We start from the raw sequence: 26701 nt of genomic DNA, 5'->3' as shown, positions 1-26701 counted from the left end.
TCTTTGTTAAGTGAAGTTGTTAAGGTACATCTCTGGCTAAATGAAGAAATTTGCAACACAACTTAAGATGGATCCATGTGTTCGGGAATAGCTACAACGGTTGATCTGTCTAGTGCGTCTGAAAAGAGCCCGGAACACACCCTTTACGCCCGAGAGTATCCCGAGACTTATCAGCACCATTGGATCTGATTCCATCTCTTGCGCCACCTGTCTTTAGAGGGATCCAGGTTGACCTTTGGTCAACAGATTAGGACCCGCACTTGACTAGCTATAATTCTTCCATCCGAACTCCGATTGGACTCCCGTTTTCGTCGTTGGGTTGGTCTAAGACTCTACTTTTCATCAGAGTATCAATATTGACTACATGACAAGATTACCATAACCTCCAAATGACAAAAATGCCCCTTTTATGTCGTTTTTATCCGTTTTCCGTACTCAATTCCGTAAAAGACACATGGGCAAGAGAAACAAGTAATTCATCAGAGTAACTGTTCGAATTGGACTCATTGATCCGAGTTAAGAGATTCAGATGGGGCATTTTCATGTCTCATCACGTGAGTTAGTGCGAGAGAAATCCAGAGAGAAAAAGTGGGAAAGAAGAAAAGGCATTCAAGGGATTTTCTAAAGGATTTGTTTTCTTCTTCTTTATGCTGCAACTCAGGTAGGTTTCTTCTTTTTTAGAGTTTTCATAGCCATTTTCAATTTCAGACCTAGTTTCGAATAGTTGGAGAACTATAATATTAAAGTTTAAACTGCCAATGTCTGCTAGGTTATCATCAACTTAGACCCAACTAGTAATACAATAGACATCTACTATGACTATAAACTATTTCCAACGACAATACAGTAACCTTGGATCATTAGAGTTATATTCATGGACTATAAATACACCCACACAACAACCTAGACTATTAGGTTATATAAATAAAATATGATACACCTGGACAACAACTTAGATGTTAAAGAATTACTTGTGTTTGGATTTCTTTCCTGAGATTCGTAGTATTTCCTTTCAGTCTCGTTTACCAATTGATGTAAACAGATATTTCAGATATTATGATTTAATTCATTATTCTGTAGTTACATTTATGATTTCTTACAAGCTTCATGATATATTGGTTGTTATTTAGTTGGATTTCATATTTATTATGTTATGATTCCGTGGCAAAATGCCCTATATCTTGGTTTTCGTGGCAGTCGGCGTGGAAACTGGGACATGGGTGTTACACATTATCACCCATTTTCTTGGAAATATAACAACTTCATACATAGTTAAAATATGAAAAACTATTCCCATATTGTTGAAAATGTGAATCTAGGTACGGCCAATCCACCACCATCGAAGCATTGTTCAGTGCATGTCGTAAGAGAAGCTAACACCTCTAGAAAAAAAATCATCATAGTTCATATTATGATATATGGATCATCAACATGTTGATAAGAAAAAAATATTAAGACGGAATTCATTTCGTCTCAAAGGTAACATGGATATTTCTCCATTAGTGAAACCATGCTCCAAATTTACCTTTTCAAAAAAGAAAAGATCTAGGTTTGTACATTTTTTTGCAGCCCTATTTCTTGACCGAGCTATCGAGGTTTGTGCATTAATTTTACGGTTTAATTTATTGTTTTATCTGAAGGATATAACCCTACATTATCAAGATTTAAAAATGTAGAATATAACAACTCGACTTTTTATTCATACTTGTGTAGATGTACCGATTTAGTCTTAAACGTATATAGAGATGGGAAAGCCAAATGTATCCGGATTGAGAGTACCACTACATTTGGTAATGCAGTTTCCCGAACAACTTTTCTCCGCTAAAATTTATGAGGTGTGATGAAGGACTATTTGACAATTGGGTCGGGTCAAAATAAGGGCTTAATCTGCAAACCGTGGAAGTTTGGGGGTGTCTTGCAATCTGGACAAGTCGAGGGACTTAAGTATAAATTTGGTTGTTTAAGGGACAAAATCAGATTGGTATGAGCTGCTCCTCGTTTTCAAGTTGGGGTTCCTATTTGGAGATGAATCAGTCGAAGAACAAAGGATTTCGGGTGGAATTTCATAGGGATAACTAGGGATGTCAACGGGGCGGGTTTGGGACGGTTCATCCCCTTCCCAACTCCGTCCCATTAGCAAACGGGTTTTACCATTACCGTCCCAATAATTAATCGGGGCGGATATTCAATTACCATAACCGCCCAAAGTTAAAATTGCTAAACCATTACCGCCCCGCCCCGCCCCGTTTAATATAACATGTGTCGGGTCGGGTCGAGTTCAAACAAAATATTTTGTGTTTTGTTTTACAAAAGTTATTTTAGTTTGAAGTAACATAACAATCGTTAACAAAATTTTATAAGACTTTGAGTTTATCAATCATAAACACTACAACTACTTAAATAATATAAAACATAACATAGTTAATTGATAATATTAAAATTAAAGGTTTAGAAACATAACCTTAAATAAAACATATATTTAATATATATCGTACTAATCGGTTCGGGGCGGAGTTTACTATCTAATACCAAACCCGCCCCGAACCCGATTATTTGTTTTAACTTCATACCAAACCCGAACCGTTTAATAAACGGGTCGGTAAAACCCGTTCCATTAGGGGCGGGTTTGAGAAAAAAACCGCCGGTTCGGACCAAATTGCCACCCCTAGGGATAACCTTGCTTTTGTTGAATTCAAGTTTCAAGATGTGCATTGAACTAGGTTTTATGGACTTTTGGTAAGAAACTCATGACTTCTCTCTCTAGAATTCAATATTTCTGTAAATGGAGATGTAATAGGGTTTCTCTTTCTAATTTGTAGGAAGTTTGGGAGAAATTGATGAAGATATGAAGAAACAAATCAATAACATCCAAGTTAAGGTAAGAATTATAGTTTTGATGAGTTAATTATCTTGTTCTTAGATTCTAGGGTTTTATGATCTGTAAATTTGGGAATTTTTCTGAGTGCATATTATGGTGTTCAATTCCTAAGTATAGAGAAGGTCATGGTAGAAGGTAAGGTTGAGAGAAGTTGCAAATTCTATTGGATTGAGCTGAAACAAAAGACTGTACAGTACAGTCTGTTATGTGACAATTTGGGTCTTGTAGAGTATCCAAATGGACTTTCCACAAACACGAGAGTCATAGCTTAGGATCTTAGATTTCCAGAATGGTATGGTACAAGTTGTTCCGAGTTCGGACGAGAGAGTTACGACTATTTTGGCGAGAAGCACGCAGTTTAGCAAACTCGAGAGCTGTTCACTGTTTTGTTGTTGTAGCTAGTCATAGATGTTTGAAATGCTGCTTGAGTCTTCTTAAATATTTTATCTCGTCTTGTGACGATTCCAGAATGGTATGGAAATAGTCGTTTCGAGTTCGGATGAGGGAATTATGGCCGTTAGAGTGAACAACGAGCATTCGGGGAAGACTGATGCACTGCTGCGTCTATTTTGTTCGTTTCGAGGTTATACACTTGGAATTCGGCCGAGACCTTAAGTAAAGAAATGTTAGAAATTGAATTAGCTTTCCAACGATGTACGGTAAGATCGAATTGGGTTATAATTGTGATGGGAATCAATCTAAGGCAGAATAGTCACTCGGGGTCTTCCGACGTTAATGCGAGTCAAGTCTTATTTGTATTTCTTTTTCTTATGGTTCTTTCGGAGTTATTTGTGTTATGTTAAGATTCTTCTCGAAGAATCTAAGGTTTATCTTTGTCTAGGGTGTCGGAAGGAAAGCCGAAATGAGTTGGGGGCGAGATGCTCGAAGCAAAGCGGATGAGGACGGAGTTTTGAATCGCTAGGTAGGGGATGCCTCTTGTTTTCTTTTATATTATTGTCTAGATTCACGCTAGAAGTGGAGATATGCATGCATCATTATGTGTAGATGGTAGGTGATCATATATGCATGATTTATACCGTTGATTTCAATGAGGTTTACAATGTAGATTATGCCTATTTCGGTAATTGTTTTACGATGAAGCTTGTATTGTTTATTGGGGTTATCGATGAGTTGTTTTGATGAGTTTTATTCGTAAATGACTTTCAAAGTGATAGTTTTGAACTGCTTTGTGATAATCGATGTTTTGAAAACATAAAGATTTCGTATGTTGTATGTGATTGGTGAAGTGGACTGAGACGAGTCATGAGGGTCTTGGCAGTTGTAGTGCTCCACTCTCTGGCCAGGATTCTCGTTTAGGTTGGACTCTCGGGGCTCAGGGATTTGCTACCCTTGACCGCTCGATTGGATTGTAAGCCTGTTTGTTCTTACTCTCGAGGCTCAGAGGCTGTACACCTCTGACCGCCCGACTGGTTTGGTGATTGGGATCCCTCTGCACGTTATGATATGACTCTTGGTTGTGCCACTTCTGTGTGTGATAAGATAAGTAATGTTTTAAAAAGCCTATCTCAGTCGAGGACGTAATTGGGGGAGTTCCGAATCTGCTGAGATTGTGGGTGAAGGATGTTTTCACAAGAAAAGAGTATTATTTCGGTTGTTGACACAATAAATGCTTTTCCAAAACCAGAAGAAATAGTTGCATGCTAGGGTACCGATGAGAATATGCTTTTCGTCCCAACACGAATACTGGAGGGACGACCTGACTATTCGACTTCGGTGAAGCTAAAACGTATCTAGTTAAGCTAGGTGTGTATATTTATCACGAGGTTAGCTTTTCAATGACTGTGGAGTCGCCTAGTGGGAGAGGGGCTTACCTACCTAGGGGTAAGCCACTTTCTCGAGAGAATTTGAGTACCTTGGTTAGTGCCGGTATGGGACGGTACTAGCCAAAGTACTATAGAATTCTCTGGGTAACTTCCTGTTAATTGAGAGGCATACCAAGGGTGGGCAGTTAAGTCTGTTATTGTATGCTAATATTAGGATTGATATATATTTATATGTGTGCATGTTTTACTCGAGAAAAAGTTTATCGCAGTTTTGTTTTGGGACTCCTCTACCAGTTTAACTCGTGTCGGTGAGTTACTGACCCCCTACCAGTTCTTAGTTAGAATCATCTGCAGTGGCAGGGTTAGCAGATGGATTGCAGTGGTTGTGGCGGGGTGCCACTTAGGTGTTATCTCTTTTCACTTTGGTTTACTTTAGCTTCAAGTTATATTTTATTTCACGAAGAACCATATAACATATATATGTATCATATAAGTTGTATAAGGATGTATGGATTTGTGCAGGATGAGTTAAGTGAGTTCTGGTGGTTCAGTTTTGAACCAGAGTCTGTTATTTTAATTTTAGTTTCATTTTAGCTTCCGTTGCGTTTGTGTATGCGAATGTATGGTTTGCATGACAGGTTCTACAAGTGCGACTGGTTCGATTTACAGAGGAGATGCTGCCGGATTTTCGGCTCTTTAGTAGGTTGCTGGGGCGTGGTCGTGTCTATTATGGGACACGGGGCGTCACAGAAACATGCCCATAACAACAAGTACTGCCATCAACATAACAATTATATTTAGCAGATGTATTACTCTTTGATCTGATTAGATTTAGCAGGATTTAGTTGTTTAACCAAAACCCTAATTGTCTGAGTTTGGCACTTCAAAAGGCTGAATTAGGATTTGTGACCACATTTAAGAGAGTTCTTTCTAAAACAACTACAAAATCAATTCTCATTAACATTAAAATTGATTCACTGCTTTCTTGACACCTAAAATGCGAATGAAGAAGATAGTAGAGATAGAGAAAGAAGTGGAGACTAAAAGAGAAAAAACATGTATCTATATATTTATTGAAAGAAAGAAAATAGGATGAGTGAGAAAAAAATAGGGGGATGAGAATTTAGACCGAATCAGAGTCCCAACTCAATTACTAAAATTAAGGAAAATTAGTATGAAGAGTGACTTAATTACTCTATAATATGAGAGAATTGGAGAAAAATCAATTCTCATTAACATTAAAATTGATTCACTGCTTTCTTGACACCTAAAATGCGAATGAAGAAGATAGTAGAGATAGAGAAAGAAGTGGAGACTAAAAGAGAAAAAACATGTATCTATATATTTATTGAAAGAAAGAAAATAGGATGAGTGAGAAAAAAAATAGGGGTATGAGAATTTAGACCGAATCAGAGTCCCAACTCAATTACTAAAATTAAGGAAAATTAGTATGAAGAGTGACTTAATTACTCTATAATATGAGAGAATTGGAGAAAAATAATTTGTTATGACGAGAGAATTGAAGGAGAAATTATTGGAAATAGTTAGTTTACGTGTAGTATTAAATGACATGAACACCTTTTGGTTATTTTCAAATTACTTAGAGCAAGTCCAATGTTAGGTGGAATGGGCATCCAAATTCATATTTGGGAGCTCAGCCCCAACGTACTCCGAATGGGGAGTCTAGGGGGTTGTGCTCACAGTGGGGTTGGGATCCCCACTGTCTTTGGCTCTCATTTGGGAACGCGGATCGAAGGACTCCCGACCCCATTTGGCAAATGGGATGGATTCCCTAATAAAGGGATTCACCCCGCTTACTTTTCTTAAAAATTGATTTTTTTTAGTTAAACCAGAATTTTCATTCATATGTAGGAAATCAATCCAGAACATTACATCGTTTAAGATTTTTGACTCCTTTGAGTACAACATGAGATTTACATAAGTAAATTACAATAGAACTTACAAACGTAAAATACAACATGAAGGGAAAGGAGTACAACATGACAAAACTAAATGACAAGACCCTAAAGGTCATAAATTTTATTAAACTAAAATATAAGTAGAAATGATGAACCAAGTAGAGAAATAGAAAGCGTACGAGTCTGTCAGACTGAATTTTGTAAAAACATTCACGAACTTTTTTTCTTGCACTTGCAAACGGTTGGATCGTGGACTATGGATTGATAGTTAGATGCCTATTCGTTATATTTTCCATAGGTGTTTAAACAAGAAATCGTCGATCTACATCAATGGACGAATCATGATTCCACACTTTTCATGAAGAACTATCAAGCTGTCGGTCCCAAAATATCACTTGATGTCGATAAACGTATCGGATTCCAGAGAAAAGCGAAGAAGAAATCCTTAGCCTCCTACAACCAGGCAAAACAGAAGAAAAACTAGATTAGTTGGAAACCACCACCCTTACCAACTTCCTCCTCCCTCAATGACAATTGATAATGGTTAGCCTGATGATGATTTGTCGATATTGGTGAATCTGATCTTCTTCCCATACCAACATTTTCTCCTCATTTCTACAGTTATGTCACTCTGTTATATTCCAAAAACTCTATTGGGATGGTAATAGATGTTAAATTAGGGTAAGAAACGAAAACAATACACTAGTAGTAGGATGGTAATAGAGATTCCACGAAAGGACATCCCTTCCTCGGAGAAAATCGATGATCTTTTCGGTTTTCTTTCTCTGGAAAAAACGGTTATGCAAAGAGAGGTTCTTCTAACCATACTTGGTTAAGAATTGATTTTATATCTTGTTATCTTAAATTTTTTTTTTTTTACTTTTGCTCCCTGTAGTAAGATGGTGCGGACCAGCCTTCTGGGCTGCTAGTGATATTGTCCGCTTTAGCACACCTGGGCCTCACGGTTTTAAAAAGCCTCACTAGGGAAGGGTGCTTAACCTCTTAAGAGGAGAACGACACTCCATCTCACCACCAATGTGGGATTGACTTACAACACACCCTCCCAAGACCACATCATAGTAGAGCGAATCCTGCTGATAACGTGTTATAGGATGGTGTTGTCCAGCCTTCTGGGCTGCTAGTGATATTGTCCGCTTTGCCACACTTGGGCCTCACGGTTTTAAAAGGCCCCACTAGGAAAGGATGCTTAACCTCTTAAGAGGAGCATCACACTCCATCTCACCACTAATGTGGGATTGACTTACAACACTCCCATCTTTTTTTTGTTGTTTTTATATTTATCTTTTTCAAACTCTCTCTCTAGAATAATATTGAATTTAAGTTTTATATTTGGAACTAATAATTTATAGTTAAAAATTTATATCGAAATCACATCACACACGTACATAATTTGGATTTTGATGTCACTGCTGGGAGCCTGACATTAAAAAAATTCAAGGACTCCCAAACTTCAGAAATTCTTAAAATTAGGAATCTAAGCCCCTATATTGGACTTGCTCTTAAAGAGTCTTATTTGTATTTTAAATTAACTAGGTATAACCTGTGGTTACGCCACACCCAGATCTTACTGCATTTTATGCCTTTAAATCTCAAAAATCTTTAAAATACACGTGCACATCATGAAATAGAAAAATCAATGAGTTCGTCCGTTAAACAGAAGATGGCGAGATAGTATAGAATCAATTTAATTTTACATTACCATAAATAAATTGCAGAAACTTGTTTAGTGTCATTTCTTCTACTTTAAATTTGCTTTTAAAGTTTTAAAACTAACAAAGTGTGAAGACAAATCCTTTTAACATTAAGAAAAGTGTAAAATGTGAAAAATGATAAACACTTCGGTAAAATAATATAAAATAAGAGAACAAATGATCAACTGACATACGATTTTATCAACAACCTATAAACTGTAGACTTCAAACTACATGTGTTTTTGAAACACAAATCCGTTTAGAGAGAGGAGGGGTATTTTCTAATGTTTGTTTACTGCATTATAGAATTTATTTTCTTCTGACTGTCTTTCTTGGTGCCCTAATCACATATATTCTTGCTTTCGTACACACTTCTTATGTCTGCTTATGCTCCGCCAAATCAAGCAAACAGATATAAATAAATTGCAAAGAAGTTGTATTAGATATTTTCATTGATATTATTAGCGAAAGAAGATAACTTACCAATGAAATTTGGGTAAAGGCGAGCTAAGAGCTCAAAGTTGACATCTCTTTCACAATTCGTTGTTACCGTGGGGATCTTAAACACACGAGTATTGCTTCAAATAAGGCAATCCGAATTCAACCTTTTAATCTTTTCCTCTAGGCATTAATGTGCTTGATCCAAAGCGTCAGACCTAAAATGAGATCAAAGACATGTATCAGATTGTGATAAAAATATCAAAATGAAGTTGAGACTCTTCAAGAGACGGATGTACTCTTTCAGGAATAAGAACCGGAACCCCGCGACTACGTGGATATGGTTAGACTTGGCCAAATGTGAGGTCTTAAGGTCAAATTATTCTACCTCCCTCTTTGGACCATGTATTTAATAAGAAAAAAAACACCGAGAATGTCGGAACCAACATGTCTATGACAGCACTACATGCCACTTTCCCAAGTGCCTCCACACTCCAAGTTGTGTGTGAGAACATTTCAATACTGTATACAACAAGTATCTATGCACCATATGGTTTAGAAAGAAAATATTTTGAAGAAGAGTTCTAAGGGAACCTTTTAGGAGGATCATTTCCAAGCTTAAAAAATTTCTCTAGATGAAGCATAAACAACTGAACAACCTGAGAAAGCAAACAACAAAGAGCAGCTCCAAAACCTATATCGAACTACCACCATCTATATGAAAGCACATCATTATCGACTAACGATTAACTACTGCTTCATATGTTTAACTTTTCCTTACGCTAAAGCCCTTAGGGTCTAAAAGTTTCTAAGTTAATGTACGTATCATTTTAATCTGCTTCTTACATCCATCAATATCATTGTAGGTCGAACTTGACTTTTCGTCTATGACCATCCTTGTTACGCTGAAATTTATTTTGGTTGAGCCTACAATAATAGAAACAGGTAAGCAAGAACTCATCAACGGACGTAAACTTCAACATTGAAGTTCATATTGAGGAACTCAATATGAAATGAGATTTATAGATCTAAAGTATAACGGTGAACTTAATGGATGGGGTTTTTATGGCGCAGAGATTGCCGATGACGATCGTGGTTGATTTTTAATGCAAAGTTGGAAATTTTGGAGAAGGATTGTTGAAGTTGTTGATGGCCGAAGAAAGTCGATCTGGGAGAAGATGGAATGGGAAAGAAATCAATTGGGTATACTTTCCTACCATTTTAGATTAATCTGGACTGTCCATTCATTTCCATATCCATAAAGTTAATCTAGCCAGTTGGGTTTACATTAATCTGGGTCGTCCATAGATTTTCTTGGCCATAATTAAAGAAGAACCATATTGTAAAGTTTGAGAAGGGTCTTTAAACAATATCCCTTATTGAAAAAAGATGTTTGTCCCGGTCAGTTTTTTCCCTTCTGCTTTATTATAAGGACCATATCGTAAAACTTGGGAAGGGTTTTTAAACAATATCCCTTATTGAAAAAGGATGTTTGTCCCGGTCAGCTTTTTTCCTACTGCTTTATATAATAGATTCTCCATGGACCTGACTAATGTTTGAAGTAGAGGAGGCTAGTTTCATTATATAGGATTTTTTTTTGATGAAATAGTTTCATTATACAGGATAGATCATATAAGTAATCTTAAACTGTAAAGAGAATAAAGCAATTGGAGGAGAAATGTTGGTTAACCAACAAACAGATAACCAAATCTTCCCATATACACCAACTCTAATTCCAAAAGAATGTTTGATGAAGTGGTTAACCAACCAACAAGCCAACCTGACTGACCAAAAACTGCAAAACAATTAAACAAGTGGTGAAAACAAATAAACAAGTGGTAAGCACTAAAAGGGTAATTAATACATCAACATTTTTCTTTTATAACAATAAATCAACATTTGAGTTTTTTTCCTGTCTAATGAAATACAGTATAAAAGATAAAGTTCAATTTTTCATTTAAAAAGAATGCATTACACTATAATAATATTGTATTTGAAGTTATCATCACAATATATGGCACCATATGTATACACAGAAGGGTAACACATAGTAGAATATGAGCCTTCTAAATATTAAGAAAAAAAAATTATTTAACAAAAAAAAAAAGTATTAAGAAAATTTAGGACCTCAAACACTTATATCATGCTATAGGAATAGAGAATAAATCCTGGACAACAAAACTATAGTCCAAAATTTTCAAAATTTTCATATTGAAAAAAAGGTTAGGTGCTGGTCTACACCTAATAAAAAAAGATCGCGATTTTGAGACAAAAAAAATTCGAGATATCAAGACTTAGTCAATCAACATTGACTTAGAGGGTTTATTTATCATTTAGTCCAAAAAACTTACTTGATTGAAAATTACCTCATAATCATCTTCTCTCTTCCTCCCTCTCTCTTGTTACTCTCTCTCCCACTATCTCTCTCAGGTTCTCTTATTGTTTCTCTCTTGTTCGCTTACTTTCCCTCAATTCTTCTATCTCTCAATATCACTCTCAGTATCTCTTTCTCGATCTTTCATGGTTTTTCTCTCTTTATCCCCTTCTCTCTCTCACACACACAGGCACAATTCCGGCAAAGGGAAGTGTTCCCTTCGCCAAACCAGACTTCGAGGAGGGTTTTACTGCGATCTCTACAAGGAGATCTACAAAGACCTCAAGAAAAAGTGAGAGTAAGAAAAGGAAAAAAAATAAATCTACAGAGAGATATGTCTACAGCGAAAGAGATAAGAAAGATCTACAACGAAATATATAAAGATAGATCTAGAGAGAGAACGACAGAGAGATAAACAATGAGCGAAAGAGAGATAGAGAGAGAATGCGATAGAGATAATGTGAGACAGTGGGAGATATATATATATATATATATATATATATATAGAGAGAGAGAGAGAGAGAGAGTGGGAGATATATATATATATATATATATATATATATGGAGAGAGAGAGAGAGAGAAAAGAAGAGAGAAAAGATGAAGATTAGATACAAAGTTCAATAAAGTAATTTTTTGGTTGATAAAAAATACTCACTAAGTCGATCTTGATTGACGAAGTCTTTATGCTCCGGATATTTTTCTTTACGCCCCAAAACCCCCACCTAAAAAAAGGTTTAACATAGACTTTTTGGTCCTGCTAAAAGCGTCTGACCTTTATGCTATAAGTAGGTATCTTATTAGTTTGAACTAGGGCCAATGAACATTGACCCTACACGTTATAAGCACCTAGATCTTAAGTGTTCTTTTTTATTCTTGTTTTCTAAATTTACAAAATAATCAACAAAAGTTCTTCCTAACTGATTTGCAGTAAAAAAAAAATCTCTAATGAAGTATACAGACTTTTGTAAGACATCTAATTTTTAAAGTTAAGACCCAATACTAATAAATTTTTTGAAAAATAGCCTTCAGCAGATAGAGTCGTCTATTAATTGCAAAAAAGAACTGAGTGTCTTTGGCAGCTCCCCAATTCCATTCCACAAAAAAAGATGTTTACAATTGATTGGGTTAGATGTTTTTTTTAGTTAAACCAGAATTTTCATTCGTATGTAGGAATTCAATCCAATAGATTACATTGTTTTGAGACTTTTGACTCATTTGAGTACAACATGAAGCTTACAAACGTAAAATACAACATGAGATTTATAAAAGTAAGATACAACATGAAGCTAAAGGAGTACAACATTACAATAATTAAAAAAAACTCTAAAGGTCACAAAATGAAAAGATCCTAAAGTTCACAAATGAGAAGACACTAAAGGTTTGAAACTTTATTATACTTAAATATATGTAGGAACGATGAATCAGGCAGAGGTTGTTGATTGAATAAGATGTTGTCCTCTTGATTTAATAAATTGTCCTCTTGATTTAAGAGATATTGGTTAATCTTCTTTTTAATGATCTTTCTTTTTTTTCTTCCTCATTGTTGTAGCAAAATCTGAACTAGAAGTTGTAGAAAAACCAACAAAGATCAACATAATGAAATAATAGGAGGCGGATGTAGATAAGGGGATGTTAAACACCATTTCAGCATCACCAAAAAGAACACCTTAAATTAAATAGTTTGGTTTACAAATTGTTCAAAGTCTTCAAAGAAAGTACTTAAAGAAAACCACCAAATCACACAATCGTTGTAACTAAATAAAACGACTACTGATCTTCTCTTTCTTAATAATCTTAGATTTGAGATTCGCTTCCAGATTTGAATTAGACTTCTTTGTAGATTTGATGACCCCAAATTTTTCCTCCTACTCGATCTACCCAGAAAATTGAAATTAAATGGACAAACTAAGGTTGTGTTTGATAGGCATTTTCCTTAGAGAAAAGAGAAATTTTTTTTTCCAAAATCTAATTTTTCTTTTGTCTGGTTGAACATTTAAGGAAGGAAAACTAAAACATCACGTGACCTAGTTTTACCCTATTTTCTTCAAAAGTAGGGAATATGGTGACCCAACTTTTATTGGGGAAAAAATTTCTATACTAAAGTTTAAAACCTGATTTGTCTCTCTAGCCCTATCTCCAACTCTCTAGATCTCCCTTTCACTCCCTCTCTTTCTGCGTCCACCAACTATGTTCTTCATCTACATTCATCTAGCTACTAGCTTCTGGATCATATATAATTTCCACCATAACTCATAAATAATAACTCTTCAAGGCAGCTAATTCATTTATATAGAAACAAAAGCTTCTCTCTGTCTCTTTTGATCACCATAATGGGTTACTGGTTTTTAAAACAATATATCATAAGATCATCAAAGTCAGGGAAGCAAGGAGGTTCAAGGATTTCTTTCTCAAGTCAGTCATGGAGGTTCAAGGATCTCTATCTCCTCACGGTTTTTATCTATACCACCAACAGACTCACACACTCTCTCTTTTATTTCTCTTTCCCTTTCCACATGTTTTTTTCTTTCTTCCGTTGTCCACGTTCTTCATCTCCCATTTCATTGTATTTTCTCTCCAAATTGAGTCCATGGCTGCTTCAATTTGTCGTAAAAAAAAAAAAAATCAAAGATAGGGAAGTATATGAGAAATATTAAGATCATGGTGTAATAACCAGAGGAAATTCCTAAAAACATAACTTGGCGAAAAGATTCAAGATACAAAGAACACAATTTCCTCAACAGAAACCAACTATGGTACTTGTTGTCTCAATGACTCCAAAGCCGAAGGTTTACCTTCAATTGTTGCTTCAAGTGAGTGGAAGAAACAATTTTGATACTTATTATTCATTTTTTATTTGAAATAGTCAACGAGGTTATGGGCCCCGACCCTATACAAAGAATGAAGCTAGATGTTCAGAAAGAAAAAATAATGAAGCCAAACTAACAATGCGTGGCAATACTAACTGACTATGCTAATAAAAACAATGTTACTCTCTAAGTATACCTCACTCTAATTACACCTTGTTTCCCCTCTCTTACTATCTTCCTTAGATTGTCGGGAAAAATCTCTGGTAGTATCTCGATAAACCCTGTACTACGTCTCAGTTTTGAAAGGAAATCCGCCGCCTGATTCGTCTCTCAGAACACGTGTACTATTGAGCACACCTCTAGCAATGGCCACATATTATGAATTTCTCTAACTATCCTCGTGAGTGCCCAAGGTGGTTCTTCCTGTGGGTTCATAAGTAACTGTACCGTGAGTGCAGAGTCGGTCGCAATCTTTATTTTTTTTTCTTTTGTTGTTAGATTGCCAGTTTGAGTCCCAACCGCACCCCTTGCAATTCGTGCATTATCACCGAATGTCTTTCCATTGAAGCTGCTGCCGCCAATGTCGGATCCCCTTCGTTATTCCTTAGAATTGCACCGTAGTAAAAGCCCCGTCGGTATTTATAATCACCTCATCACCTATTGGGCCTTTCCATCTACAAGTCGTTGGTGCCTTTATCGATAGTGGTATGTCAAGGTTCCAACGTGTAAGGATCTGTTGGGCCTCATCAGTAAATTTCAGAGGTTTTTTCCAAGAAGCCACTTTGATTTTTACATCGCTGGTCACTGCTTATAAGATCTGACTCGTCTGTTTGCTAACTCCTCGAAACACCCTATTATTCCGCTCTGCCTAGATGTGGTAAATGTATCCTGTAAAGATTAGACAACTCATTCTAGCAAGTAATGAATTCCTTGGAAATTATGGACACACCAATTAACTTCTTCCTCCCATCTTCCTGTATGATTGTGGTTGATGCCCAACATTTGTATCAAGTCATTCCATATAGAGATTGAGTAGTTACATTGAAATAATAAATGCTCGTCGGATTCCACATCTAAACGACATAAAGGACATAACCCATCTATGTTCAACCCCTATGATAGCAACTTTTTCTTCGTTTTCAGCCCTCGTTTCATGGCAATCCATGAAATGAAAGAATGTTTTGGTGTTGTTTCATGTCCCCAGACCAGATTAGTCCATGGACTTTGTACGCCTTTCCTCCTGATAAAGTTGTAAGTGTCTTTGATCGTGTATTCTCCAGAATTTGAAATTTTCCAAACCACTTTATCCGCTTCCAACCCTTCAATCTCTACCTGCGCTAAAATCTGCTACTACCTCGTCAAGAACTAGGCGAACATGGTCAGTGAATACCCACCTGCCATGTATTAAGAAATCCGAAACTAAAGCATCTTCTCTCAAACGAGGTCGAAATTGACGAATAGAGTGAAACCCATCAGCTAATGATCCTGACGGATGCCACACATCCCTCCAGAAATAAGTTTGACTACCATCATGTATAAGATATTGCACCATTGTCTTCGCTGCTGGCCTGCTATTGAGAATGCGTCTCCAACACCACGAACACCTTGTAGGGATGTCCATGGTCCAAATATTAAGACCTCTGATCAGGTATTTTTTCACCCATTTGACCCATAAGGTATTTTTCCCAGTAATAAGGTCCCAAATGTGTCTGAGATTCATAGCCAAGTTCATAGTTTCAATGTCCCTCAGTCCCAGACCCCCTCATTTTTAGGAAGACACACCTCCAACCATTTCACAGCTGGTCTATTGCTTCCCTCCTCAAGCCCTTTCCAAAGGAATCTATTGAAGATCTGGTTAATCTCTTTAAATACGCGTTTAGGGAGCACAAAAATCGACGACCAGAATACTAACATGCTGTTCAGAACCGTACTAATAAGTAAAAGCCGACCTGCATAAGATAGATAACGGACCTTCCACGAGTGGACTCGTTTCTGTATCTGATTGATCAAAGGTATGCAATCATTATAGGATAACCGTGAAGCTAATAGCGGAAGTCCGAGATACCTGATAGGAAGTGAACCATTTTGAAAACCAAGTGCCACTTTGATGTCTTCAATCTGTCCAGTAGTCATTATTGCACAAAAAATAGAACTTTTTGCAACATTCACCTCCAACCCCGTTGCTTTGAATAGTTTAGTAACCGCCGTTTTGAGGGCTTGGGTTGAGCTTATATCGCCTCTCATAAAAACCATGAGGTCGTCCGCAAAACATAAATGAGTAACTATCAGGTCCTTACACCGTGGGTGCAATTTAAAATTACCTAGCTGTTGTTCCCGTTGTATAAGGGAAGAAAATACTTCCATGACCATGACAAATAGATATGGGGAGAGAGGGTGGCCCTGTCTCAGTCCCTTTTTCCCTGCAAAGTACCCGTGTGCACCACCATTCACCATAATAGAATACCGAGGAGTTGACACACATTCACGTATCCAGCCAATAAATCGAGTTGGCAGACCAAACTTCTTCAGGATTTGGAACAACGCATACCACCTTACAGTGTCATACGCCTTCCGGAGATCTATTTTAACAGTACATCTATCAAGACCACTAGCTTTACCATAATCTCGAACTAGTTCATAAGCAAGCATAATATTGTCCTGTATTAACCTGCCTGAAATAAAAGCTGATTGGTTCTCACTGATTAGGCCTGAAGCGAATCGCTTTAATCTGTTAGCCAAGATCTTTGTGATGAATTTATATAACACGTTGCAGCAAGAAATTGGCCTGAAATCACCTAGAGCAGACGGGTCAGGTATTTTCGGAATTAAAGATATCAAAGTAGAGTTTACCTCTTTAAGTAACCTGCCGAAACGAAAGAAGCGTTGAACTGCCCTTGTGAAACGTCACCAACTAACCGCCAATATGTTCTGAAGAACGAAGATGGAAACCCATCTCGTACCCGGTGCTTTCTCTGGCCCTATGGCCGATAATGCCTCGGATATCTCCTCTCGTGTGACCTGCATATCCAATAGTGGTGCTGAATCTGAATTTAGCGTATGGGGAAAGTCAAATTCCATCAAAATAACATCTTCTTTCTAGTATGGCGTCTCAGTTCCTAGCAGATTTGTATAGTATTCAACAAACTTTGATGGGATTATCTCTGGAACCGCAGTTTATGTACCATCCTCCTCTCGAATCATTGTAATATTGTTCCTGCATCGTCGTTTCTTGACAGTGTTGTGGAAGAATCGTGTGTTCTGGTCATCAAGGGTCAACCACTTGATTCGTGATTGTTGCTTCTTCATATAGGTTTCAGCTGCTGCCTTTGAAGTGTAAGATTGAACAGCAGCTCTCTCCTCTCTTCTTAAAGCCACATTCATAGGATCTGCAAACAACTTATTTTGACATTCAATCATATAATCTCTAGCAACTTGAACCTGTTTTGGCATATTTGTGTATCGCGATCCTCTCCATTGGATAATACGATTTTTTACAGTTTTGAGCTTCTTCACCAACTGATACATCGGGTTACCCTGTACTTCTATCATCCAGGCCTCACTAACCAAGTCAATGAATCGTGGTTCTTCAAGCCAGTAGTTAAAAAATTTGAAAGGACGCTTCCCTAACTGTTTTACTGCTTCCAAAATTACCACCATAGGAGAGTGATCCGAACAACTTGGTGGTAAGAACGAAGATTGACACCTGGAAACAAATCGAGGAGCTCGATATTTATTAGGACTCTATCAAGTTTAGACAAAATATTTTGAGTGCCTTCTCGGGAATTTGTCCATGTATAACGGTACCCATTATATGGACAATCAATGAGATGCCCTGCCTGTGTACACCTGTAGAAATCTATATAGTTGCAAGGTCTAACTTCGTCTCCTCCCACTTTATCATCTGCAGAAAGAATGGAGTTGAAATCACCCATGAATAACCAAGGAAGAGGTTCTCTCTCAACTAGTTCGACCATATCATTCCATAATAAAGATCTGCCAGCTGCATATGTATGACCATAAACGACCCCTACCATGAAGACTTTCGTGTTTCAAGTCACTCGCACGGCCATCAACTGCCTAGAACAAAGGACTTGGTGAATAGTAAAAACATTAGGATCCCAGTTCAGCCATATACGTCCTTCATTTTCCCCCATTGAGTTGTCCATATAGGACCAGAACGGATTTATATTTCGTTGTACCTTAACTCTGTTTCTATCTTGTACTTTTGTTTCAACGAGCCCACATAAACTTAGTTTTTGGATACGAATCGGATCACGTACTTCCATTGTCTTCATGTCGTCATTCAAACCACGGGTATTCCAGCATCCGACACTAACCATTAATAGTTCGGGGTGGTTTTCGCCCATTAAGTTTCTCGGTGGACCGAACACCTAGGACCTTTGGATCCTTTCTACTTCCTTTCCGAGCTGATCCTTGCACCCAAGGTGTCATAATTAACTCCCCATTGCTCACTTTTTCTGGTTGGTACTCTTCTCCCGAATCACAATCGTTCATAGTCTCCATCCTTTAACATGTAACATCCTCGTTTTACGTTTGGTTTCTCCTTGTAAGTGCCTGCTAAATTTGGTGTTATTTCTTATTCCTTGCCCTTCTCTTGTGTTTGTACACATTGGCACTTTGCTGAATTTACTATACCTTGTTCAGCCTTCCTACTTTCAGGTGTTTTCTTTGATGTAGCTGGTTTCGCCAAACTCCTCCCCTCTCTGTGTGTTACTAAAGCCCATCTCTCCTCAGTTACTTGTTGGTTATCATGGTATGCTACCACCTGTGTTTGTTGACTTGATTTCGCTCGCAACTGCTCTGGCATTTTAGCACTATTGCTTTTTAAGTCCTCTGTTGTTTCTTCTCTTCGCAATATTGCCACTTCTCCATATTGTGGGTTCCTCTGATTCTGCTCGTGTGTAGTTGTAGGATCATCTCTTTGTGTATTACTGGTCATACTCACTTGTTTATCATTCACATTTATCTCTCCTCTTTGAAGAGTATAAATCCCATTGTTGCTGTTAGTCCCATTCTCTTGTTGTTTCTCTTGGGCATTTTCACAAGCAGTTGTGGTGCAACAGCTTACTAGATGACCAAATGCACTACACTTAGTACATTTTGGGGGCCTCCACAAATATTCAACTCCAATTTGAATTACCCTTGAACCATTGACTCTAACAGGAATTGATTCCACTAATTCTTGTGTTTTGTTGATCTCTATACAAACTCTAGCATAATTTAAACGCAATTGTGACTCAGTATATCTGTCCATAGAAAGCAATCTCCCCAAGAATGAAGAAATAAGAGAAATACCTTTGATATTCCAGAAAATCAGTGGAATATTGTGTACGATAACCCATATAGGAATTGATTCTAGATTATCAATATCTTCCTCGATAAACAACCGCCATGGACGAATGAAGAAGAGCTTATTACGAATGAAAAGGGGTGGGAGTTGAAGAACTTTTGTTCTGTCCTCTTCTAATGAGAGTTCAATAATTCAAGTTGTCTTTCCATAAGTTGTAATCTTGAGGTCGCCTTTTGGTTGCCAAGCTCGAACTAGGGCATTATAAACCACGGTGTAGGAAGCTTTCTCCCCCCCCCACAGATGCACCTACCAGATATGATTCACATTTCTTCTGTTCATCTTGAAAATCTTCGAGATTAGCGTCCATAGTTTTCTCTCCCTCGATCACTGTTGGTTCCGTGTATATGTAAGGTTTTTTCACCATCTTTGCTGTTGGTGATCTGAATAACGAAGCCCAGTTTGGAGATGGCTTCACCAATTTGCTGGTTTGTGAATCTGAGCTATCAAAAGAGAAAAGATCATCATAGTTTCCATCACCATCTGGTGGTGTATTTGAGTGGGGGGAGGATCCCCCACCATCGCCTTCCATCGCTCCATACTTATTATTCATATTGGCACAAGCAAGACTATACCATTGTCATGCATGCGCTTATACGTTGAATGAAAATGTTAAAATTCTAAAAAAAAAAGAAAATCTGCAGTGAACCAAACAACGAAAAGTAGAAAAATTGGAAAAAAAAAAAAAAAAAAAAGTTTCCCCCTTAGTAAAACCAAACATAGAAAAATATTGAAATGCTTGTGGAGTAAATGTTTCACGGAGTTAATTTTTCTCTATTTTTTTTTCTTTTTCCCAAGTTGCTATCAAACACAACGTAAGTGAAACGTAAATCGACATCTTCTACATGAATGTGAGGAGGAGAACCCTAAAGAAAACTTGATATCTGGTGGGGGAAAAAGGAAGTTCCAATAGGCGGTTTCTTTTGCGGATTAGATGGTTTCTGACTGTTGGATTAATTGATAAATCAATGGAAACAGATTAATTTCATTTATCCGTGTCTGCTGATGATCATAAAAGTTAAGTCAAATTAAAACTGTCGGTAACACAAAATATCATATAATCCCACATGTGGAGCCACCTTCCATGTCGTTATACACACAACCCGTCAAACTTAGAAATGGTAATCAAAATAATTAATAGTTCATTAAAAACTTAAATTAATCATTTTCTAATGGAAAATCGATGAGAAAAGGAAAGAATTTCGAACCCAAAACCAAATAAGAAAGAGAGAGAGAAAGTAGTTGGTAAACAACTCTAGCTTACGACCAAAGGAAAAATCCCCAACTTCTTCTTCTCTCTACTCTATCTTCCTTCATTTTCTCTCTCAACTCAAAATTCACCTAATCTTCAAATCCTCTTTATAACCTAATCTCCCTCTCTCTCTCTCTTCCTCTAGAACTAAACCTAGCTCTGATTTCACTGATTCTGTTTCGATTATTGGAAATTTTTCTGTATTGAAATGTCGAAAGATCCTCCATCTGATATTGAGAATAAGGTTAATTCAGTTCAACCTAGACATGGTGATAATATGATTCATCCAGTTGGAGGAACTGAAACGCCATCACCAAATCCTCAGATGATTCAACAAGTTAAACGTTTTCGTAAATGGTTTCCTTGGTTGATTCCTACTTTTGTTATTGTAAACATTGTTCTTTTCTTAATTACCATGTCGATTAACAATTGCCCTAAGAATTCGGATTCTTGTATCGCTAGATTTCTTGGAAGGTTTTCTTTTCAGCCATTCAAGGAGAATCCTCTTCTTGGACCTACCTCTACTACGTAAGTTCCTTCTTCTTTTTCTATTTTTAGTGAAATTAGGGCATATGTTTGAGAAATCAACCATACTGAGAAGATAAAGTACTTGTTGATGAACCACAAAATTGTAAACCGATCAAAATTTGTGACTGTCATGGTTATACTTTATGTCAAATTCATTAATTAGTTCATTCAGTATTAGGTAAGTAGTTTATCTATGTTGAAATGAACGATTTCGAGCTTTTTAGTTAATAGTGATGCCATTGATGTGTCTTGTAGAAGACAATTCTTCTCTGTTTGGGGAGAAGACAATTAGGTCTTGTTTAGAGAAAAAGGGAGAAATGGAGAGGACTAGAAAGGCATATGTAGATGTTGAATTTAGGAAGCTCTGAAATCTCTTGTGAGAGTAACCTAGTTCTTACTTCTGCTCCTTCGACATATATAATTAGGTAGTGCCTAGTACCATTCAAGAGGTTGTTAATCTAGCTAGGAATTGTCTTTTGCCTTTCTGTATGGTAGACTAGAAATGATATTTTGTCGTCTGTCGAATATTATGCCGTAGTTTTCCAATTTGTATTTTTCGAAAATTATGTTTTCCTTGGTTTACATTCACAAATGTCTGTTACAGTTTGGTTTTAGAGATAACCTTTTTTATTTCCTGGAATTCTGACTTTGACAAAGTCTAGAGTTATTAGGTCTCAACTTTCCGGACCGATCAAACACCTAGTAAAATTTGAAAGTGTCTTTTAATGCCGGGATGTTGGAATTTTAATATGCAGGTTTAACCTTTAACTTGAGAGTGATTTGAAACTGTGTACTTTGTTTAGGCGCCTGAGTAAGTTATAGCCGGAGAAGGAAATTTGTATAATTAGTATTAAGTTTTTTTTACCTTCAGACTAGAGAAAATGGGAGCTCTGGAAGTGAATAAAGTGGTTCATGGACGTCAAGGATGGCGTCTCATCACTTGCATTTGGTTACATGCTGGGGTTTTACATATACTTGCCAATATGTTGAGTCTCTTGTTCATCGGAATTCGTCTTGAGCAAGAATTTGGATTTGGTGAGTACCTAAACTTTTGCTGCCTTCAGTAAATAATTAACAAGAACGTGTATATGTACTTATTTTCGTACACAGCACAACTATTTGGCATCGGCTGATAGCCTGATAGTGCAATGTGTGAAATATCAAGTTCCAAGTTGTATAAATCGTTTCTTAAATTTAAATTTTTGTGAAATATAAACCATTATATATTAACATTTGCTATAAAAGATTGTATCCAGCCGGTACTCTGGGAATTGGTATTTTATACAGTATTTATTATATACAATGGAATCATACAAATATACATCGAGAAGTCATTCCTTTAAGCAAGTTAGACTGAACTGTATATGATGCTTAACATCGAATTTTCACGAAAAATCAATTCTTGAACCTAAATCCTTTGAAACAGGAATAGATCTATTGAAGGTGATAACCACTTTTAAGTCAACGGTTTATATCTTTACTGACAGTAGTTCACTCCTTCAATAGTTCTTTGGAATCCTCTATGTTAAATGCATAGTGAAGTGATTGTTAACTGCTAGAATGTAATCTGCCTGCTGTATATCCCAGGAATAATGCTTTTCTAGCTTGCATAGACATCTAACGTTATGAGCTTTGTGGATTATGTTTCTCAGATACTTGATGTTGTTGGATGATTTGTTGCATCTTGATTAAAAAAATTTCATGTTTTATAACGTCTTATTTGTATCTTCTTTTGTCTCTCGTATAGTGCGAATTGGTTTTCTGTACATCATCTCTGGATTAGGAGGGAGTTTGTTATCTGCACTTTTCATCCAATCTAGTATTTCTGTCGGTGCTTCTGGTGCACTCTTTGGATTGTTAGGGGGCATGCTTTCTGAACTCATTACAAATTGGACAATTTACGCAAATAAGGTATTAGCATCAATCGATTGGTGAAAGTGGAAACATTCCTTTTTCTTTACCAAATTACTTTTTGGTGTCCAATTTTTTGATAGTTCTGAGTTATATGTTTAGTTTGCAGCACTGCTGACTCTTGTGCTCATTATAGCAATCAATTTAGCAGTGGGTATTCTTCCACATGTTGACAACTTTGCACATATCGGAGGGTTTCTTTCTGGGTTTCTTCTTGGATTTGTTTTTCTTATGCGACCTCAGTTTGGATGGGTTAGCCAAAGAAGATCTTCTCATGGATATGCTTCAAGTTCAGTTAAACCTAAACATAAGACATACCAATATGTGTTGTGGGTTACTGCTTTAATCCTACTAATAACTGGGTAAGTTCTTGGAGTGGGTTTTCTTTTTGATACTTCTTAGTGGACTGTTTTAAATCATTAGAAATTTCCACCAGCCTACCACACCCACCACCATTTTCATCCTTCAGGACTCTTTATTGCATACATCTAACCTAGTTGCTCTATTCTACACAATAAATTCTCTTCAGACTTACAATTTTTGCTTAATATTAGCTGATGCTTGTGGGTAGAAGAGGAAAATTAGAGACTTTTTGGAGTTATCTCGAGGATACTGAGCCTTCAACTGCATTTCTGCTTAATAGTGATTTCCTCCTATATGATATAAAACTAACTTAGGAGTTGTGTATGATAAATAATATGCTGATTCATTCACCCAATCAGGTTCATTGTTGGCCTGGTTATGCTGTTTCGAGGGTACAACGCGAACGACCACTGTTCCTGGTGCCATTATTTGAGCTGTGTCCCGACCTCCAAATGGAGCTGCAAGAATGAGCCTGTTTACTGCATGGTAATTATGCTAGACCCCTCTATTTAAATCTTATGGACTCATTTTCTCCCTTGACATGCTAGGATGTACATAGAGGACCTATTGATGTCAATGGGACAAACGTTGGCCTTCTTTTTGGTACTATATTGTTGTATGAAAAGGGTTATATAACCCCGGAAAATATTAGCGATTACGTTTTCTGTCTAAAAGACTGGTCTGGGTGAGTGATTATTGTCGATATATTCTAGCCCCTTTACCTGTTTTTTGAGTCTGTCGTGAAAATGCGAGAGATCAGACAGTCTGACTGCTTTTGGGAAGGAGGATATCAACTTCCTATAGCAGTTGTCAGTTATTGTGTTCTCAAAAGATGAATGATGATGTATGACTGAATCTTGTAATGTTGCATGCAGTCGTCTCAGACAGATAGTCAACTTACTTTGACGTGCCAAAACACCGGGAAGAATAGCACATATCAAATCTCAAATGCGTCTGATTCCCGGATCAAGGAACTATGCACCAGGCTCTGTAGTTGATGTAAGTACTCTGTACCGCAGAAGTTATAAAGAAGCTGTGAGTGGCTTATTCGAGAAAGAGGGTGGCTTCTTCTTTCTTTCTATAGCAGGATAACTACTTGTTTAGGTATATTACACGAATGATTCTTTATAATCAGAACCTGTTGGGAGTACTTTACTATATAGCTGCTGTATAATAATTTGATTCTTTCTCCGCTTTCTCTTTAATTTGTTGATTTTGTATTTGTGACTCACAGAACTAGAATATCGAAACCAAAGCTTCATCTTTGTAGTCGATGTTGGTTCAGAACTCAAGAGCAAAACGTTCTACTCGAGAGAGTGTGAACTTGGCGCTACTTGTGTGGGCGAATAGGTCATCCTCACTTTGAAAATCATTTTTTATAAAGCTATGTAAAATGAGTCTGAAAATACCAAAACTGGTGGTGTAGTTTGGGGGCAAGGTGACCCCATTTTAGTCTTACAGAGAGAATTGGACCAATCCTCTTGTTGTTTAGGGATTATATACGAATGCTCCATGTCCCTGATTACTTCTCATTGCAACAAAAGTGAGGGAGCAGGCTACACTTTTTTGGGGACATAATCAGATTTGGTATAAAGTAATCTCCATAGTCCCCAGACATGTTCTTATGGGGATCCAAAGTAGTAACACCCAGTCCTAGGCATTGCTTTTCTCTATTTCTTCTTGATCCCCATTTTAAGGGATTTTTTTTAAGTTTAGATTACAAAATCCCTAAATAAACGGAAATGGTTCGATTTTGAAGAAGAGATCGTATATAGAACAAAAATACTAAAAGTGGAAAACAGTGGAGTATGTGAAGACATACTTGTAATTGAAGTTTAAGTTTGTTTAATTACGTTATGAGCGTAAAAATAGAACAAGATGGGTTGTTTGATTTAATTATACAAATTCAAAATATTAATTTTGAATTGAGAATCCTCAGTAGAGCATATCCCCCTCTCCTTGTAGCTAATTAATTATGATGATCTCACATGGAGTTTTGCTTTAGTGATATCCACTTACAAGATTGATCTTTGGTGGAGTTAGATATTTATCCTTTATTGATTTGTGTTGTTGAAGTATAAATCAAAGTAGATTATTCTACAATAGCGTTTAGGGGTTTTCTATAGTTTACAGGGTTTATGAATGTCATCAAGAAAGTTTTATGACAGTTGTGGTCTTATTCCGTCTTTATAATGTATCCAAATCATTCGATGTATGATATATTATACTCGTGTATTTCTGTATTTCAAAAAGAAATGAACGAAAATTGATGTTTCATCTAGTGAATTGCACTCGTATTAATGCTTTAAAAAGAAAGTGATCTCAACAAATTTGGTGAATGTGTAAATAAAAAGTTGGACTATCTATTAGTCAATTGCAATTTTTTCAGCATGGAAGGCATTTTAGTTTTGGGCAATTTACATACTAAAATCATTTTTGTTTGTTAAATGGGTAGGCTCTCACAAGGAGGCTCAACCCCTAAAAAAGTGCTTTTTGATCTTATAGGTAGATTAGTTTACCTCTTTTCTTGTAGGTAATGAAAAGCAGTTAAGTTGGTTGTTGTGCTTCAACTGTCTTGAATATCTGGACCAGTAGTTAGAGAGAGAAAGAGAAAGAGCATTCAGAGAGATGATAGAGGGAATGATGAATAAAGCACCTTCCAGAAAAAGAAAAGGTGAAAACTGTGTGGACCAAACGAAGAGAGAGAGAGAGTTGATAGGTATTGATGCATGGGAGCAAGGTTTGGACAAAATGAATTGATTCCACGATTGCTTGCTTCATAAACTACAACCTCCACTTTTTTCATAGGGGAGGGGATAATGAGGTTGAGTAAAACTAAAAACTAGTCATTTGGAGTGCAATCAAAAGGTTTGAAACATTTATTTTGTTTGTTTTAAAATGGTCCCCAAATTCTTTTTAACGGTTCTAATAATTCAAAGTTTGAGTGTTACTACGTACATACTATAAACTTTAGGGTCATTTTTCTAATGGCCTCCTAGTTTACCGAAAATCAAGATGATTTTTGTTGTCGTCACAGGATCTCTAAAGTCAGATTTTCTAATCTGAAGTCACCCTTCTTTTAATTCTTTCTATCAACTCTCTTTCTTCATCTCTTTTAAGAAATGTTGTCTGGTTCAACATCTGAAAGAGAGATTGAGAATTTTTAGAAAGAGAAACAATTGGGGAAGAGATGACTTTTTAGAGAAAAAAACATTTGGAGAAGATGAACTAGTGTTTGTGGTAAAAAGAAAAAGAGAAGATAAGAGAGAGTTTTTAGAGAGAGGGAGAGAGAGTCCATGTGAAAGAATTAAAAGAAGAATAACTTTGTAATGCAAAATCCGACTTTAACGACTCTGTGACAGTAAC

General features: G+C 36.7%; 1 protein-coding gene and 1 long non-coding RNA gene across 2 annotated transcripts; both read left to right on the top strand.

Moving 5' to 3' along the window:
* The first annotated feature begins 2666 nt into the window (after positions 1-2666).
* On the top strand, positions 2667-4811 carry LOC147566684 (uncharacterized). The gene is made up of 3 exons (XR_015230528.1): positions 2667-2736; positions 2820-2878; positions 3720-4811. It is a non-coding gene; the product is annotated as an uncharacterized LOC147566684 (long non-coding RNA).
* Positions 4812-20401: 15590 nt separating this feature from the next.
* LOC147566683 (RHOMBOID-like protein 1) lies at positions 20402-24527 on the top strand. The gene is made up of 6 exons (XM_086653188.1): positions 20402-21061; positions 21933-22096; positions 22809-22972; positions 23075-23334; positions 23695-23821; positions 24211-24527. Exons 1-6 carry the CDS (start codon positions 20742-20744, stop codon positions 24331-24333), a joined length of 1158 nt encoding a protein of 385 aa, XP_086509314.1. The 5' UTR covers positions 20402-20741; the 3' UTR covers positions 24334-24527.
* Positions 24528-26701: the final 2174 nt, after the last annotated feature.

Source organism: Eschscholzia californica, unplaced genomic scaffold, assembly GCF_041429995.1.
Source record: "Eschscholzia californica isolate CP2 unplaced genomic scaffold, dmEscCali1.0.p SCAF_1, whole genome shotgun sequence".
NCBI lineage: Eukaryota > Viridiplantae > Streptophyta > Magnoliopsida > Ranunculales > Papaveraceae > Eschscholzia > Eschscholzia californica.
Note: the sequence above shows the minus strand (reverse complement) of the source record. Positions and strands in the feature narration are given on the sequence as shown.